Source organism: Aplidium turbinatum, chromosome 4 (genome assembly GCF_918807975.1).
Source record: "Aplidium turbinatum chromosome 4, kaAplTurb1.1, whole genome shotgun sequence".
NCBI lineage: Eukaryota > Metazoa > Chordata > Ascidiacea > Aplousobranchia > Polyclinidae > Aplidium > Aplidium turbinatum.
In genome coordinates, this window is record NC_137475.1 from 44,506,022 (window position 1) to 44,523,241 (window position 17,220).

Genomic DNA, 17,220 nt, shown 5'->3' on the forward strand with positions numbered 1-17,220 from the left:
GTCTAGGGGGCCTCCCACAGAAAATTTTGAAAAATTACTTTGAATTTGGTGCATTCTGAGAGCATTTTCAACAAAAATGTGGGTATGAATATTCCTGTAAAATGGTGCTGTCGGGTGGCATAGCAAAAGGATAAGAATAAAGATCATGTTTTCTTCGGCTTTTTTCGGAAATAAAGCTAAGTCTCTATGTTTTCTTGTTGCTAATTCCAGGCTAAGATGTTTGAATGTTTGGTATTGGCAAAACTCGCTCTTTTAATGCAGTTTTGTTTAAAATTAGGCAAGTTTTTTTTAGAACTGACAGCATCATTCCCAAGCATAAAGAGAAAGGTTGTAACCCCCAAACCCCCCCCTGACTACGCCACTGGCCATTGATATCCCAGACGTCTTCATGATATCCCAGTATGGTTTTAGTTTAGACTTTATCCATTTCTTTCTCACTATAATAGGCTTACAGAACACTATGCTACATTGGCATACATGGGGTGGGGTAGGTGGATTGGGCCATGTATTTCGTATTGGCTTAGTCTATAGAACAACATTGTTAATTGCTTTGACATTGCAATCCAAAACATATTAAATGCCGTAATCTACGTCGTTAACTACTAAAACATTTTTAGAGAGGGGGGCATGGCCCAATGCCTCCCTGCGTACGCTAGTGGGCACACCATCGACTGCGGAATGGCACCCCTTCGGCTACACGCTACAGCCCTTGAATTCTCTCGTGATTATGAGCAGCAAGCTGCTCTTGAGGTGCCTACTGTCCTTAGGGCTATGGCATGCTGAACTAATGCAGATTTCGGACAAAATAACGCTCTTAGAAAAGCTGCATGAGTGATGAGTCATGGACAAATGTGGTTAGTTTGGACACAAGCATCTGAATGACCATGTTCGCAATCGCACCGTCAGAAGTTTGCGATATAAAAGCGGTATTTTCACAACGTTTGGCTTACCATACCTGCACGGTGACTTGAAGAGCATAACTAGGGTTGGAAGGTTTGGGCAAGTGAGCTGAAAACAAATTAATATGATTTAAGACTTGCTTGGGATCAATGGTTGGCATTTGTGGTTCATTCGAAACAGCTGCAAGTATCACGTGTTCAATTAAACCTCCTTGCACTTTATAATACCATCCCACACCACACTATGTTGCAGCAAATGGAAAACACGTTTTGCGGTCATCCCCGCATGGATTGCGTTGGTTGTGATGTAATGATAAAGTTCAAGCTTTCAAAATGAAATGCAAAATATTGCCAATATAATATCACAGAAGCAGGTAATTTTTATTTGAAGCGTGCAAATACTGTAGTAGCACATGTACCCAAAGCATCCCTTCATTGTGAACAAAATGATGTACAAGCAATTGCTGCTTTAACAAGTTGGTTTTAAACCAATTCATATAAGAATACGTTTAGCAACTTATGGTACAAAAGCATCTACAGTATAGAGCTAGTTCAAAACGTACTTCGTCTGTACGCGGTGGTCGGGATGTTCGAATCGTTCGTTTTTTCCAAGTCCTGAACAATCGCTTCTCGCTTCTGCAGAACCTCAGAGATGAAATCGAGATGCTCAAAGCCGAGAAGCTCGCAAAACTAAAACAAGATAACAACTGACACGATCGCGTTTTGTTTCCGTGAGACAATTCCTCCTTCCTTATCAGATGGTATGGACATGTGATAAGGAGGGAGGAAGTTTTCTTAGAAAGGCACTAGATCTAAAGATGGATGGGAAGAGGAAACGCGGTCGTCCAAGAAGAACGTGGAAACAACAAGTGAAGGATGAATTTAAAAAAGTCGGACTGAAGGAGGAAGATGCAAGGGACAGGGTGAAATGGAGAAAAGGGATTAAAACAATTGCTGCGCGGAAACAATCGGCCACCCCCACTAGTGGGGAACAAACCGACGATGGATTATGATGATGATGAATTGAAAGTCTTTAATCAATAGTGGAAGTTAGAATGAGAAAATACAGTAGCCTAAATATAAAAACTACAAAAAAAAATTTTGCTCAATACCTTAAGGAACAAATAAACGTAAATATTTTGGTTCGCTCCAGTACCAACAAAGATAAAAACACAATTAACTGACTGAAGCAGCGGTCGGGAGTCTGCGGCATCAATCAAAGATGCGATACTGATGAGCTGAGTGTCATAGGCGAAATACGTGTCTATCGTCATCAACTCTTGCTACATTCGACTGCTGAGAAACAAGCGTTTTGCTGATCTTCAAGTTAACTGGTCTCTAGCAGAAAATATCATTACCTCGTTTTGTAAATGATCACTGGACTGCTGAGACTTAAGAAGAGCCAACACTGGTTCAGCGAATTGGTGGGAGGAGAAACGTCTAAAAGAAACGTGACACGACATGCAGTCAAGCCAACACATGTTTATTCAGAGACATTATGACAAGACAGGGCAGCACAAGCCGAATTGCAACTTCAAGCTAGGAAAACACTAACAGCACAATACCACGTGAATTCAAGCATATGCTGATCACACAAATAATATTTCAACGCAATTCAGTCGAGTTCTATTTTCCAGCGTGTTGGCTGTGCGTGTAGCTTCCTGTCCTCCAAAGGCTGCTAGTTGCAAAAAAAATACAACTTAATATAACTTGATCAAAAGATAGTCGAGTAGCTGGCTAGGAAATGTGAACAACATACACTTCAATTTGTCGTTTTAGCCAAGGAAGCCCTGTATCGACTTGACGTTGAACTTGAGGCTTCCTTGGTTCAACAGGCTGGGTCTGGTCGGTTTGCAGTTGAATAAATCTATCGACGATGTCCACTGACGCTTCATCTTCTGAGTCGGATGATAGACTCGTGTCGAACGTTGGAAGTTGGCAAGAAAACTGAAAATTAAAAAGAATAAAGAGGATAAAATGATAAACCTGATCTTGGTCCAAAAAGCATAAGGATAATGAAAATTTGGAAAATCAAAAGCATAAAGAGGATTGAAATGATGCCAAATAAGTCAAAAGGATGAGAATAATGAAATTTGGAAAAATAAAAGGATAAGAAGGACCAAAATGATGCAGTGAATCAAATAAACGAGAAGGATGAAAATAATGAGGAGGATCATTTGTACAACTATGGAACATGGAAATGCGGCCTGATTTGTCACATTTTGCAGATTTTGATTACAGCTACTGCTAGTGCTTGGCTGACATTTTTTGAGATATTTTTACTTTTTGCGGTTTCCTAATGACAAAAAACTTTTTTGTTGCCTTGGGGAAGCAGTAGCAAAGGAGAAAAAAGTAAGTTGAAAAACCCAAATCAGACTGTTATTGAAAATTAACAGTCTGACTAAAATTTACAAAATCAAATTTTCTTTGTTTTTCAACATGTGAGGATGTTAAATCCTATTGTGTCATCTGGGGAAAAGAATAAAGAAAGCATAAAAGTCTAATTTTTAGAAACATTTATTTAAACGTTCGCCCAAAGTTAGAAAAACCTGGAAATTTCTGCAAAATGTGACAAATCAGGCCGTATCTTTAGGTGGCCATGTATGGAAGCAGATCATTCATTTTCAAAAATGTTGTTTGTATTTGTGACATATTTATTCTTTCAAAGAGTAACTTTAATTAAGTGGTGACCACACTGATAAGGCAGAATAATAAATCAAACTTTAGCTAAACATAAAAATAAATGTTTCTATATGTACTATACAGTTAAGCGTTTTCACCGTAATTAAACTAATTACAAATGAAATACTAAAGTAGTTGCACAAGCTCAGTCCCACTCTTGGGACTTGTGTTTAATACTTTTATTTTATGGCCAAATTCCTTGCTGTCTTCATACATGGAAACTAACTCATCAACATCATCAATGATCTCCTTCCCAATCCTTGACACAAGGGAGCAAAGTATGGAGTGAACCTCTTTCAATGTAGACAGTTTGACTGCTCCAATGCTCGACCTGAACATGCAACAAAACTCCAACAACTTAATTGTCAAAATACATTATATAATAACCATTTGTCGATATTTTTCTGCAATCAGCTACCAATTGACACTGAATGATCAAAGTCTCATGGCTGGCATGCATATTGCATACTACATTGATTCGCAAACACATAGGCCTACTGTTTCTTTTAAATGCTCAGGCATGAGCACATAGTCAGGTAAAACTTCCACATCTATGTAACTTAACATAACTTCACTCAGAACCACTCTTCAAGTTGATGGTTTGTACCAAGCCAGAAAATCGGACATTTTTACAGGCACTTGGCATTTGCAGATCTTGAATCTGGAATGGCCCATTTCGGTGAGTCTGATTCGGTGAGTTCGATCCCTTAACGGGGGATTTTTTTAATTTTTTTTTTTAAATTATCGGGTACTGTAGCCTAATTATCATTACCGTTTTAGGGTTAGGGGTTAGAGGTTAGGAACTCACCGAATCGGACTCACCGAATAGTAGCAGACCCCTTGAATCAATGCAAAAGGACCTGGTATGCTGGCTGGGTAAGCCTAAATCAAAACATGGACTGACAACCAATTGATATTTACAGAAAGTGCACTTATCAAGTTGACTTGTAGGGCTGTGAATTGTGATCATTAAGTTATATACCGTCTCAGCCTTGAAATTGACACAGTGAGAATAATCACAAATTAGCAAGGAAAACTAAAACAAGTGAAAAAAGTAATGTGGTGTTAATTTATGGACTTTTGCAAAGACACGTTTGAGTGAGAGTAAAAATATGACAACATGAAAACATATGGAATAAAATAAAAACAAACCTAAGTTCTTCAGATGTTTTGTAGGTGACGCTTTCGACATTGTATAATTTGAGCACCAGAAATGCAACTATATTTTGCTTTTCTTCAATGCTTTCTTCTTCACCAACTAAAAATTTGATCAAATTTTAGTTTTAAGTTCAGCAATAACATGCTATGGGTTGTATGATTTAAATAAGAATGACTACCGGTAACAGCGGCTTTTGTGTAAGATATAAACAGTGAATCACAACATCACTAACTAATGACAGAAGCAGCTTGCAGCAGATTCCTCAAACATGTCTTCAAGAAATCACTTGCTTTTCGATCTTTGCATCTCTTTCTCAGAAGCACTTGCAATTCATACCAAGATGGCTGACATTCCACGAATGAAGTCTAGAAAATAACCTTCATGGCAGACAATTGAACACATTGCAAGATATAGGCTTATCACTTACAGGCATAATTTGCTTTCATACTAATTTCATAAGTTATATATACATGGTAAATTATAAATACTTTCCTTGAACTAACTGAAAATCTATTTGATAAATACGGCTACTTTTACAAAAGTTAATTCATAGGGTCTGCTACTGTCATGCAGGTACAACTACAGCCTAAAGTAGATGGCTTTGAAAGAACATTCATAACATTTTATTAATTGAAGTATAGGTACATTGGTATCTTCTTGTTTCAAAGCATAGGCAGCAAGAGATTATAACTTAAGCCATATATACATATCTTTGTGAATGACATATCCTATTAGAGCAGTGGTTCTCAAACTTTTTTAGGTTGTGGCACACTGTGCAAATAAAAGATGTCTGCAGCACACATACTACAAAACAAAGTTGGAAGAAGAATTTCATTCTACAAACTTGAATGCAATTAATGTGCCTATTTATGGAAATAAATATGATTACAACGAGGTGTCGTTCGTCATCACCACACACACATTTTGTTGTCAATTTTAAGAAGTCACTTTTGCTACATCAGCAAAACAACAGGCATCACCATAATCTTATCACTATCAGTCATTCAATAATAGGCTACTGTGCATTCAAGTCTATTGCCTATTTGTGATAAATTTAGATAACTTCCTGAAATTCAAAAAAGTTTTACAACATTCAGTTTGAGAAACTCTGCAATAGAGCATGCATACTACAACCATTAAAAATGCAATTTCTAAAATATTTCAAATACCGGTAGGTAAAAACATAGCCTAAATGGTTTTAAAGCAAAGATCTTTAAAAAAATGGAACTATTGTGTAGACCAGTTAAAACTTACTCGCTTTTCTATAGTGTCATACTGCTGTGAAATATTAGAAAATTGTCGAATTGCTGTAGTCAAATGGGGCTCTTCAACTATGTCAGAAACTTTTAACATTATCCTTGCAAAAAGCAAGGATTATCACCCAAGCCTAAGAACACTAATAGCTGTAAAGTGTGTTACAACGTTACAATCATCATAAATCATTTCTACTTGGTGCATCATTTAAGGTTTGCATTTGTTCATTTGCAGTACGGTACTTTTTTCTTGCTCACCACATTGCAGCATAGGAAGATGTTGCATTTTATAATATGGTGACTTGAGACCAAGGCAGAGGCCGTAGTAACCAGCCTACCACATATGTACTAATTTCAAGGACTGTTTACCTACCGCCGCTAATTTTGAGGGCTGTTTACCAGAAACAGTACCGTATATACATGGTCAAAATACACAAGTCTATAGGCTACAGTAGACATGCGCAATCCCCAGACTTTCTTTTGTTTTCATCTATATTGTGACTTTTCTGAATGGGTTTTCAATGCTGATTTCAACAATATGTATAAAAAAAGGAAGTGGCTGCGTTTACGGCGCCGTAAATACAGCCGTTCCATGCCTTTTTTCTAGTCTTTACGTCGCTTTTAGTGCGCATGCGCGCTGTTGCTGAAAAAAGCTGTATATATAACTAAATTCAACTGTTTTCACCAAGTGATTCAGTGGCGCATGCGGTCTGCGTCTGATTCTTACTCACAAGGATATGAGTTCGATACTTCCAAGAGGTGTGCTTTTTTTTTAAGCTAAATTCTAACCTGAAGTGACTCAGTCGTTAGGCTGCGCATTTTTGTGGCCGTTTAGTTTGTTTTTAATTCTGAACATCACAACGAAAAAACAGTATATGACAAACATAGCAGAGATCTAGAAAAAGGTAGAAGAGACAAAACGCGGACGTTATACCGTGCATGATACCAGATAGCCGAGAACGTCTGCGCGGCGTTCGAAAGAACGCGGCTGTGTCTCGGTAAAGACACTTAATGGCAAGCCAAAATAAGGGGAACAGCTGACTCGAAAACTAAATGTCACTTCGCTGCTTCCTGTTGTCTGTTGTATCGCATCTGTGATCGCAGTGTAGGCTACTGTATGTTATCGCAATGGGCGCAAATAAAAACACGATTATTATTATAAAGCAGGACAATCAGTTTAAAATATGACGTCGTCGTCGTGTGAGCCTCTGGGGCCGAGTGTCTATCCTTTTACCACCCCAGATTCACAATGTTCCCGGACTACACTGGAAGGCTAGAGAGCAGCCAGTCTTTGGTTTCGTCATCCATGACACACAGACCTTCCCCTCCGTTAGGTGGCTTGAAGATGGAACAGCCATTGATGATGTGGTCTGCGGTCTGTTCCTCGGCACCACATTCACAAAAGGAGGAAGAGGCCATTCCCCATTGGTGCATGGTTGAGCGGAAAAGCCCGGCGTCCTGTCTTGGCAGTGTTAGGCCGATTGGGCGTGTGTCGGCGTCGGGGATGAACGAATAGAGTTTGGTGGCGCTTGACTTCCATTCAGAACTCCATTTATGGTCCGCCCAAGCAGCCGCAGAGACGTCTTGTTCTCAAACCTTTAGTTAGGCTACTTTACGATTCAATCGTTAGGCTACGCATTTTTGTGGCCGTTCAATCAACCAATCAATCATTTTATTTTTCGTCATTAACGCGTCCGGGACGAAAAAGATACTAACTACAAAAATCGATATAAACCTACCAGCACGTTAACGAACGGGAAAAGGTGGCAAAACCTTGAAAGGTTTAAAACGTGCCTGAATGAAAAATTATGTAGTAGGCTATATCAGTAGTTAGCACGGCCACAAAACCCAAAAAACAAATAGCAAAAAAATAAAACAAAAACAGAAACAGTTTAGTTTGTTTTTAGTTCTGACCATCACAACGAAAAATCAGTTTAAAATATGGCACGGTCGAACACCTTAATATTTTTTTTTATAAATTTAGAAAGAAAAAAAAGGCTAGTGAGTTTTTTTTCTTTAAAATTCTATAACTTATTCATAAAATTTTTAGGTGTTTACGACCGTGCCATATTTTAAACTGATTTTTCGTTGTGATGGTCAGAACTAAAAACAAACTAAACTGAACGACCATAAAAATGCGTACCGGTAGCCTAACGATTGAATCGTAACGTAGCCTAACTAAAGGTTTGAGAACAAGACGTCTCTGCGGCTGCTTGGGCGGACCATAAATGGAGTTCTGAATGGAAGTCAAGCGCCGCCAAACTCTATTCGTTCATCCCCGACGCCGACACACGCCCAATCGGCCTAACACTATACCAGGACAGGACGTCGGGCTTTTCCGCTCAACCATGCACCAATGGGGAATGGCCTCTTCTTCCTTCTGTGAATGTGGTGCCGAGGAACAGACCGCAGACCACATCATCAATGACTGTTCCATCTTCAAGCCACCTAACGGAGAGTTGAACTAAGGTCTGCGTGTCATGGATGACGAAACCAAAGACTGGCTGCTCTCTAGTAGCCTTCCAGTGTAGTCCGGGAACATCGTGAATCTGGGGTGGTAAAAGGATAGACCCTCGGCCCCAGAGGCTCACACGACGACGACACCATATTTTAAACTGATTGTCCTGCTTTATAATAATAATCGGGTTTTCATTTGCGCCCATTGCGATAACATACAGTAGCCTACACTGCGATCACAGATGCGATACAACAGGCAACAGGAAGCAGCGAAGTGATATTTAGTCTTCGAGTCAGCTGTTCCCCTTATTTTGGCTTGCCATTAAGTGTCTTTACCGAGACACAGCCGCGTTCTTTCAAACGCCGCGCAGACGTTCTCGGCTATCTGGTATCATGCACGGTATAACCAGGGGTGCATTCCTAAAAATTTTTTGAGGGGGGCTCTAACACTTAGCTGTGTTGTTATAGACAAAATAGGCTATGTATAAGTAATCGGTGTAGGTTAGCCAACAATGTTTACCTTTTTTAAAAGGAAGCACTGTTCAGTTTGTTTTTACTTCTGAACATCATGTCGAAAAACAACCCATGCTAAAATATAGCTTGAAGTACAGAAAAAGGTAGAAGCAACAAAACGTGAAAACGTGGTTGAATCCGATATAAAATTACAAGTTTGAAATTTGGCTTGGTTGCTACACTGCAATCTCCTTTGCTTTTTTTTACTTCTTAGGCCTACACTTGAAACTCGATTTGCATGAGCTAATTCCAATCTCTTAACTCAATTGTAAACTTATTTGTATGAGCTGCATAGGCAAGTAAGGAAATGCAATTCTTGAAATGAGCGCTTGTGGTTGCAGATTTGCTATATAAGAACCAATAAGCTGCCAATGTGACAGTTACACTAAAATCTCATTTAGTTATTAACGAACAGTTTAAAAAACTCCAATTACAGCAAAAGCATATTCCAAGTTGGTGCAAACGAGATTACACAAAACAAATAGCCTGTCTGCCAGGTCTTTGGTTTTATGGGCTAAGTTATAAGCACCACGACAGTCCTTGATTTCAGCCAGCAAACAGTTTTTGCAGAGATCTGAGTTCATTCAATGTGGGCAGCTTGTGTTAACTTGAATATCCCCAGAATGCTTAACTTGAATATCCCCAGCCGACCAATGAGTCTGCAACCACTTCTGAGTTGCCGAAGTGCCATTCCATAAATGAGAAACTGGTCCATTGATGCTGATGAACAACAATGCTGAAACAAGTGATATGGTCAGCCGTGATCGTAGCGGTGTGATAACCAAGTTCATTTGTGAAAATCCACGTTCGGCTTCAGCAGAACTTATAGCAATCATGTTTAGTACTACGTTCTTGAGCAACTTTATTGTATCTGGTATATGACAAGGATTGTCAACATACAATCGAAAATCGGAAATAGGAGTGATGACATGAAATCTCTCCTCTATTTTTCGTAATCTCTGCTCCCCTTCTTGCCATGGAACTTCAACTGCAGCAGGCCATAACTCTGGTACAATAATTTCCAAGCTCTTCACAGAATTTTCATTATTGGTGTCCACCATCCTGCTTCCAATGTTGTCAACCAAAGCTTGAATAAACCGATTACGATCAAAAGAAGGATAGTCTCTACGTCGAGCTTTGAACTGGTCCAATGTTGTACCTTTAAAAGAGTAGTTTTTTATACTTCCGGGACTCAAGTTAACAACTTCATCAAACGAATACTTTCCTTCTTAAATAGCTTTTTTTATTTAAAGTAGAGAATTAACAGTCCATTTGACATGACGATTAGCTACTACGAAGTTGATATTTCCATGCAGTCTGGAGAGTTTCTGACAAAAGTGATAATTGGCGATTGCTATCAACTTATGTTCGTGTTTTTTTGCAGTTCTGTTGTGAGAAAGCTGTTAAAGTGTTACTTGTTCAGTCGAGAAGTTGTTGTTCAGCCAGAAAAGCTGAAAAATGGAAACCTGAACAGGCCCCCCCTGAGCCCCCCCTACATCAAGCTTTTTCGTATTTCGGGGGGCTCAGCCCCCCCGAGCCCCCCCAGGAATGCAACCCTGGGTATAACGTCCGCGTTTTGTCGCTTCTACCTTTTTCTAGATCTCTGCTATGTTTGTCATATACTGTTTTTTCGTTGTGATGCGCAGCCTAACGATTGAGTCACTTCAGGTGAGAATTTAGCTTAAAAAAAAGCACACCTCTTGGAAGTATCGAACTCATATCCTTGGGAGTACGAATCTGATGCAGACCGCATGCGCCACTGAATCACTTGGTGAAAACAGTTGAATTTAGTTATATATTCATCTTTTTTCAGCAACAACGCGCATGCGCACTAAAAGCGACGTAAAGACTAGAAAAAAGGCATGGAACGTCTGTATTTACGGCGCCGTAAACGCAGCCACTTCCATAAAAAAATTTCGATCAAGGGGTTGGAAGTTATTCGCCGTTGCTTAGCAACAAATTTTCATAAAAATTACAAAAATCCCCTTTAAAACCCTTTTACTTTTAACCTAGCATGCTGATATCTAGATTATCTGAAAGCACTTCTTTAGCTGAAGAATTAAAAAAAAAATATCAAAACTGGACAATCGGTACCAGAGTTACGACCGTTTAAGTACCCAGATTATGCAGTCATGCATGACTGATTTTTGTTAATTTATTGCCAAATGATACTAGAAAAATGGTGAAAATTGCTGTCAAGGGGTTTTTGGGGGTAAGGAGTTCAAAAAATATCTTAAAAAGTGTCTCAGAGCAACAGAAAAAAAGTTACTAAAAATTTGATACGAACAGTCATGCATGAATGATTTTGTCGCAGTCGCTTCATTCCTGCAACGAGATGTATTCCTTAGACACCACAAACATTAAATGCCTGGAGTCATATACCGGTACAGTATAACGTGGAACTGATCATCTCAATGTAGCTAACATCTGGGTGAATACACGCTTCATTGCTCGGAAAGAGCTCTGACCAAGTGCAAGATAGTCACGGTTCGCCACAATTTCAATAGCATATCTCACTCAGCATAATGTACCGTAGTCTACAGGTATGTATCTAAATCATGTGGCAAAAAATGGATTAAGTCAGCTGAACTTTACGATAACCTTCTGTAATGCATTTCAGGTTTCACTATTGATCAGTTAGCATTTTCTACTTGTATCTTGTATGATTATAAACGTATAATATTGTATACAATTCTGTCTGATATTCCCTGGTATTCATTTATCCATCATGGAGCTGAGGAAGAATAAAATGAACAATGGTGGTTTGCTTGGTAATTTGCAGCCTTTAGTTTAAAACATTTTAAGGAAGGACAATTTGGACCAACTACTGGAGATGTTCTTCAAAAATACATATCATCTTCAATTAAATCCTCGTAACCACCAGAGTGGGAAACTTGCAGCTTGGAATACAGCAGTATGTCTAGCAAAAGTATGGCAGCATGCTTGCATTCCACTGATGACAAAACAAAAATATCCAAAAGAAAATTATTTGTTTGATTGATGAATACAAGAAATACAAACATGCCAAAAAGGAATCTGCTGCTTTAATTAAATTTCGAGAAACACTGACAACACGATTTATGATATCTGCTAAGAATGCCAAAAATCTTATTAAAAAAAACAAAACATTGCTATCAGAAGATATTCAGTTTCTTAAATTACTTGAAACAAACCAACCAGCATCTCTTGGACCCCTTCTTGATAGAAAGAGGTTGAAACACTTCAAGAATTTGCTTCAAGAATAGAGTTGCCAGAGAGAGCGAGAGAGAGAGAGAGAGAGAGAGAGAGAGAAACCTTTTATTTTGTCTGTTGCGAGAAAAGTATACGGTACAAAATATAGACAATGCAAATAAAATAGCACCATAACTAGCACCTTAATATAAAAAAGAGCAAAAGCTTATGCAAAAAGTAGCACAATCTTTTTGGGGTTCTGAAATGGAGCCCAAATTGGAGCCCAAGCAAAGAAGTAAGCGATTGTACAAAATTCTTCCTGAGGGCTTGATCATCAGTCCTAAATTATAAGTGTTTTTCCAGTTTTTCACACCTTTCAGACAGATTGCCAACCATGCATTCACTCAATTGTTTGTTAAAATACCTACACACAAGTACTGGTACCACAACAAGTAACACAAAAAATGGTTTAATTGCTTTTCGTGATGAGCTAACGCATCAAAACTGTTCCCCTGAAGACCATCAACAGTTTTTATAACCCACCAAGGTCGATCAACGTAGAATCAATCAATCAATCATTTTATTTCCTTTTTTTTCTCATCTTTCTACATTTGTAAAAACTTTATTAAGGTATTGCGAAAATGTCATATCTGATTGTTCTGCTTTGGCATCATGCACGTTATAGCATCTGTGTTTTGTCGCTTTTACGTTTTTCCAGATCCCTGCTATGTTTGACATATATTGGTTTTCGTTGTGATGGTCAGAAATAAACACAAACTGAACTGATGTCCAAGTCCACTGCATTTTCATGAAAACCCGAATTACTTAAGTTGCCAAGACTGCCAGATATTAAAGCCTAAACATGTATATTTTTGAAAATTAGCATCTTTATACCAAATTGGTAACCCTGCCTGACCGAGCCTTCCAAAAACGCTGTTCCTCAATGAAATAACTACGAATTATGTAAAAATCTTAAACATGATACAATTTTTACATAAAAGTTATATTATATTTTTAAAAAAAGTAGCCCAATTGGGCGCCAGCCAAAAAAAGCGCGCCCAACGCGAATTTTTATCGCCTGGAAAAATCAAAAGTAGCCCAATTGGGCGTAAAAGCTCCCAATCTGGCAACCCTATTCAAGAATTATGCATTATTGTTGTGGTGGTCAATACAACTCAATAATCTGAGGCTTAAAAAGACATACCGGTAGCCTATAATAACTTGCCTTTTTTCATATAGGCTATAAACTAGCACTAGAATAGGCAAACAGCCTAGCCTAACCAATAAGCATCAAAAGTTCAAAAACTTCGAGAGGTTAACTTAATCTAAATTTTACACACCGAGAGGAGTCTTGGATTTTTCTCATGATTGAGAATAGAATACTCCACCTGGCAACACTAATTAAGAATATTGAACTTGAGTGAGTTGGTAACAACTAGAACATCACACAACTAAGGCGAAAGAGCCATGCAGCTTGAGTCCCGTCTTTGTCATGAGTTACCAAGGTAGGTGGGGGGACTTGTATACCTGAGACTGGTATATAAGTCCTTCCCCCCACCCCTCTTGGCAACTCATGACAAAGACAGGACTCAATGGACATAGCTCTTTCGCCTTAGTTGTGTGATGTTCTAGTTGTTACCGAGTAAGTTAGGCAACCAAGTTGCCATTATTACTTCACGATATCAATCAATCATTTTATTTTGCGCATTAACCGTATCTGTTACTGGCGTAAACCTTATGGTCTCGCCCTCTGCTAATTCAGCAATTTCACATAGAAGCAGTGACGCTAGAAACCTGAGATTTCTTGACTTTTACTTTTTTTTCTTGCCCCAACTTTTAATCCCTATTATGTTGGTATCGGATAATTGTAAAGTTCACAATAAACCTTTTGTCACAGCCAGTTATAAAATGCAAGAAATTTGCTGATATTCAATAGCTTGATTGACAGTTTACTATTAGCGTGCGGTTTCATTTTGTGTCTGTCAGTCATAACACGACGGCGCTAAAATTCCATTCTCTACCCAGGCAGCAAAGTCCGTCATTTTTACATTGATTCAACGTCGATTTTGCTGTCTGGGTAGGGAGTTGGTCTTTGACGCGATATGAGTCATTCTTTGCTGGCAGACATCTATTAGGAAGGTAACTTATTATTTGCGCAAATTGCTTTGTAGTGCAAAAAGTGCATTGAATACTGTTTGCACAGAAACGGAAAAACAAAATTGATGAAATTCTGTTTTCTATGCAAGAGGAATTTCAAAATAAATGTGAACTGAGAAATTTGACCAAGAAATGGCGAAAATAGGTCAAAAACTGAGTCTTTATCATCTTTTCTACCTAAAATACACAATCACAAATATATTTTGTGAAATAGATTGATTGAAGTGATAGATAAGGCTTTTGACCAAGACATACTTTTCCCCGTTGTTATTTGATATAAGCCGACGGAGTAATTAGCAATAAGAGAGACGTAGACCTGATGGTCTCGGCCAGTAACTCTTGACGCCAAAAGGAAGCAGTGACAGATACGGTTAACACGCCAGAACAAAAAATATACTACGAGCTACTATAGTCATAATACCAGCACGTCAATGAACGGGAAAAGATGGAAAAACCTTGAAAGGGTCCAGACATGCCTGAATAGTAGTTTATGTAGTAGGTATAGTAGGTATAGCCTAGGTATAGCAGGTATAGCCTATGCAGTGGCGCATAGGTAGGCCGTAGTGGAGGGCATTGGGCCATGCTCCATATGCAATAGACATGACTGTTCCGGACAATCGTTCACCAAATCAAACGTCACATAAAACCGTTATGGTCTACTTCAGTGCTCTTCAACCGGGTATACTATATACCCAAGTGTATACCAGATCAAAACTAAGGTATTCAGCTGGAGAAGGGTATACGAGGGTAGGCTATACAGCTTAGATCTGTGATAGTGGAAGTCACAACAGAGACAGCAATTGGCATATTTGTAAACTTTTAACCGGACCTACTGGTGTGCGGTTATTACTCGGCAACCTGCTTTGTGCTTTTGAAATAGATACGCTCATTTTGGATGCGTGTGCCGTGTGGTTCGCATTTGACTTTGGGATTGTTGCGTCATTAATGTGCAAGTACGGGCTTGTGATGAAATGACCTCCTCTTCTAAAAAACTTATTCTGCACTAAAAGGTACGGTGGCTATCGCGAGGGAAAGTTTTTTCCCGTGTGTTTGAACTTCGCGAACAATTAGGGGCATTTTACACTGAACACGGAGACCCAAGGCAGTGCCGGTCTTAGGGTTTTTCGGGCCCTGTGCGGAATATGCTTTTGCGGGCCCCAATGACAATAATCCAATTCAGTGGCGTAGCTAGGTACTTTGAAAGGGGAGGGGCGGTGGTGGCGGCGTGATCGCCAAAGACGACAACCAGCGGTGGGGGGTCTGGGGGGCCTCCCCCAGAAAATTTTGAAAAATTACTTTGAATTTGGGACATTCTGAGAGCATGTTCAACAAAAATTTAGACTGTATGAGTATTACTGTGAAATGGTGCTGTCCGGTGGCATAGCAAAAGGATAAGATCATGCTTTCTTTGGCATTTTTCGGAAATAAAGCTATGTCTCTACAGTATGTTGAGTCTGGATGCAACCTATTTCGTCCCCTGAAATCGTGTAACAAAATTAAATTTCGACTCATTTCGTCCCCTGAAAAGATCGAGAAACTTTGAAATGTTTGCGGCAACTCCGATCAGCGATTTCGGCTATGTCGTTTTTTTTCTCGATCTTTTCAGGGTACGAAATATTCAGGCGACGAAATAGGTTGAATTCGTTGAGTCTCTATGTTTTCTTGTTGCGAATTCCTTTGCTGAATTCACTTGTTGAATTTTTCCTTTGAAAATGACAAAATTACTGCATTTTCTGAGTAAATTGCGGGCCCTCTAATTTGCGGGCCCTGTGCGATCGCACGGTTTGCACATCCCAAAGACCGGCACTGAGGGCTTCCAAGTTTCGTGACCAATTTTGGATTGCAAAATTGGCATACTTGGCGTCGATTTTTGATCGTTTGAACCAAGTGAATATCAGTCTTCAAGGGAGAGGGGGTGATATATTTCGGTCAACTAGCAAGATCAATGCGCTGATCCGCTGAAGATAGGCTAAAATATGCACTCTGGAAAGAGAATGCTTTTTCGAGGAACTTCAATCACTTTTCTGTATTAAGTTAATACATGAAAGAGTCTAGCTGGGAGTTTGAGGACGTTTCTACTGAAGATAACTTGTCTGCCCTTATTGTTGGTCACCTGAAATTACTTGCCGACAATTTGACTACGTATTTTCCTGAAGATAACGACCAATGTCTGGAAGCAAACTCGTGGAATATCCAACCATTTAATGAAAAACCAATTGAGGATGAGGAATTATTGGAGCTACGGGCTAATTTAACCCTTTGCTTTTCAACGTTTTTTTGGAAGTTAACTGCTCAAGGGGGGGCCATTTTTGGATCAAATTCAATCAGCTGTTACGTGTTATCCGCTGGTGCTATTTCAACAGAAGTTGCACTGGTGTGAAAGCAAATCATTTGTCTATAAGTTTGAAAAGTCATTATTTTAAAATTTTATATGTTAAACTTGATATTTCGATTTTTGCAAAGGTACCCAAAAACGACAATTTTGATTTAACTTGCCGCTATTTAATTACCGTGCTAATCCGATTTCATGCAAACTTCTGAATAACAAAGAGCTCGATCGAACGCACGAAGTGTGTGTGCGGTGTGCCGAATCATTGCATTGATTAGAATTTACGACTTGCGAGCAAATCTTATTGTAAGCTACTCACTGATTCTAAAATAGTTACAATCAGAGTAACATTGTTACACGAATTTGAAAAAAAAAAAAACTGCGTTTGTTGTCTTACATTTTTATCCTAAACTAATGCATTCCGAAACTCATGGCTAGCTTCTAGTTTTATGGAACCAAATTTCTCATAAATAACACCTTAGCCTGCTTGAATAGCTGTTTACATCTTCGTTTGTGTATTTTATGTCTACAATTGAGTTTGTAGTATGAATATTTTTAGTAGAGAGAAGACAATTGAACAAGTTGTTGAAGTTATCTGAA

The 17,220-nt window shown here is 38.9% G+C and overlaps 1 protein-coding gene across 1 annotated transcript in view; it reads right to left on the reverse strand.

Moving 5' to 3' along the window:
- Positions 1-6,138, reverse strand: part of LOC145769648 (activating signal cointegrator 1 complex subunit 3-like) — a 32,577-nt gene extending 26,439 nt beyond the window's left edge. The window contains exons 1-8 of the mRNA XM_082581316.1: positions 5,995-6,138; positions 4,973-5,105; positions 4,734-4,839; positions 3,759-3,912; positions 2,659-2,846; positions 2,258-2,339; positions 1,463-1,589; positions 956-1,008 (exon numbers count right to left, since the gene is read on the reverse strand). Of these exons, the coding sequence (XP_082437442.1) occupies positions 956-1,008; positions 1,463-1,589; positions 2,258-2,339; positions 2,659-2,846; positions 3,759-3,912; positions 4,734-4,839; positions 4,973-5,105; positions 5,995-6,093 (942 nt within the window). The 5' untranslated portion in view covers positions 6,094-6,138. The remainder of the gene's footprint in view (positions 1-955; positions 1,009-1,462; positions 1,590-2,257; positions 2,340-2,658; positions 2,847-3,758; positions 3,913-4,733; positions 4,840-4,972; positions 5,106-5,994) is intronic.
- Between the last annotated feature and the right edge of the window lie 11,082 nt (positions 6,139-17,220).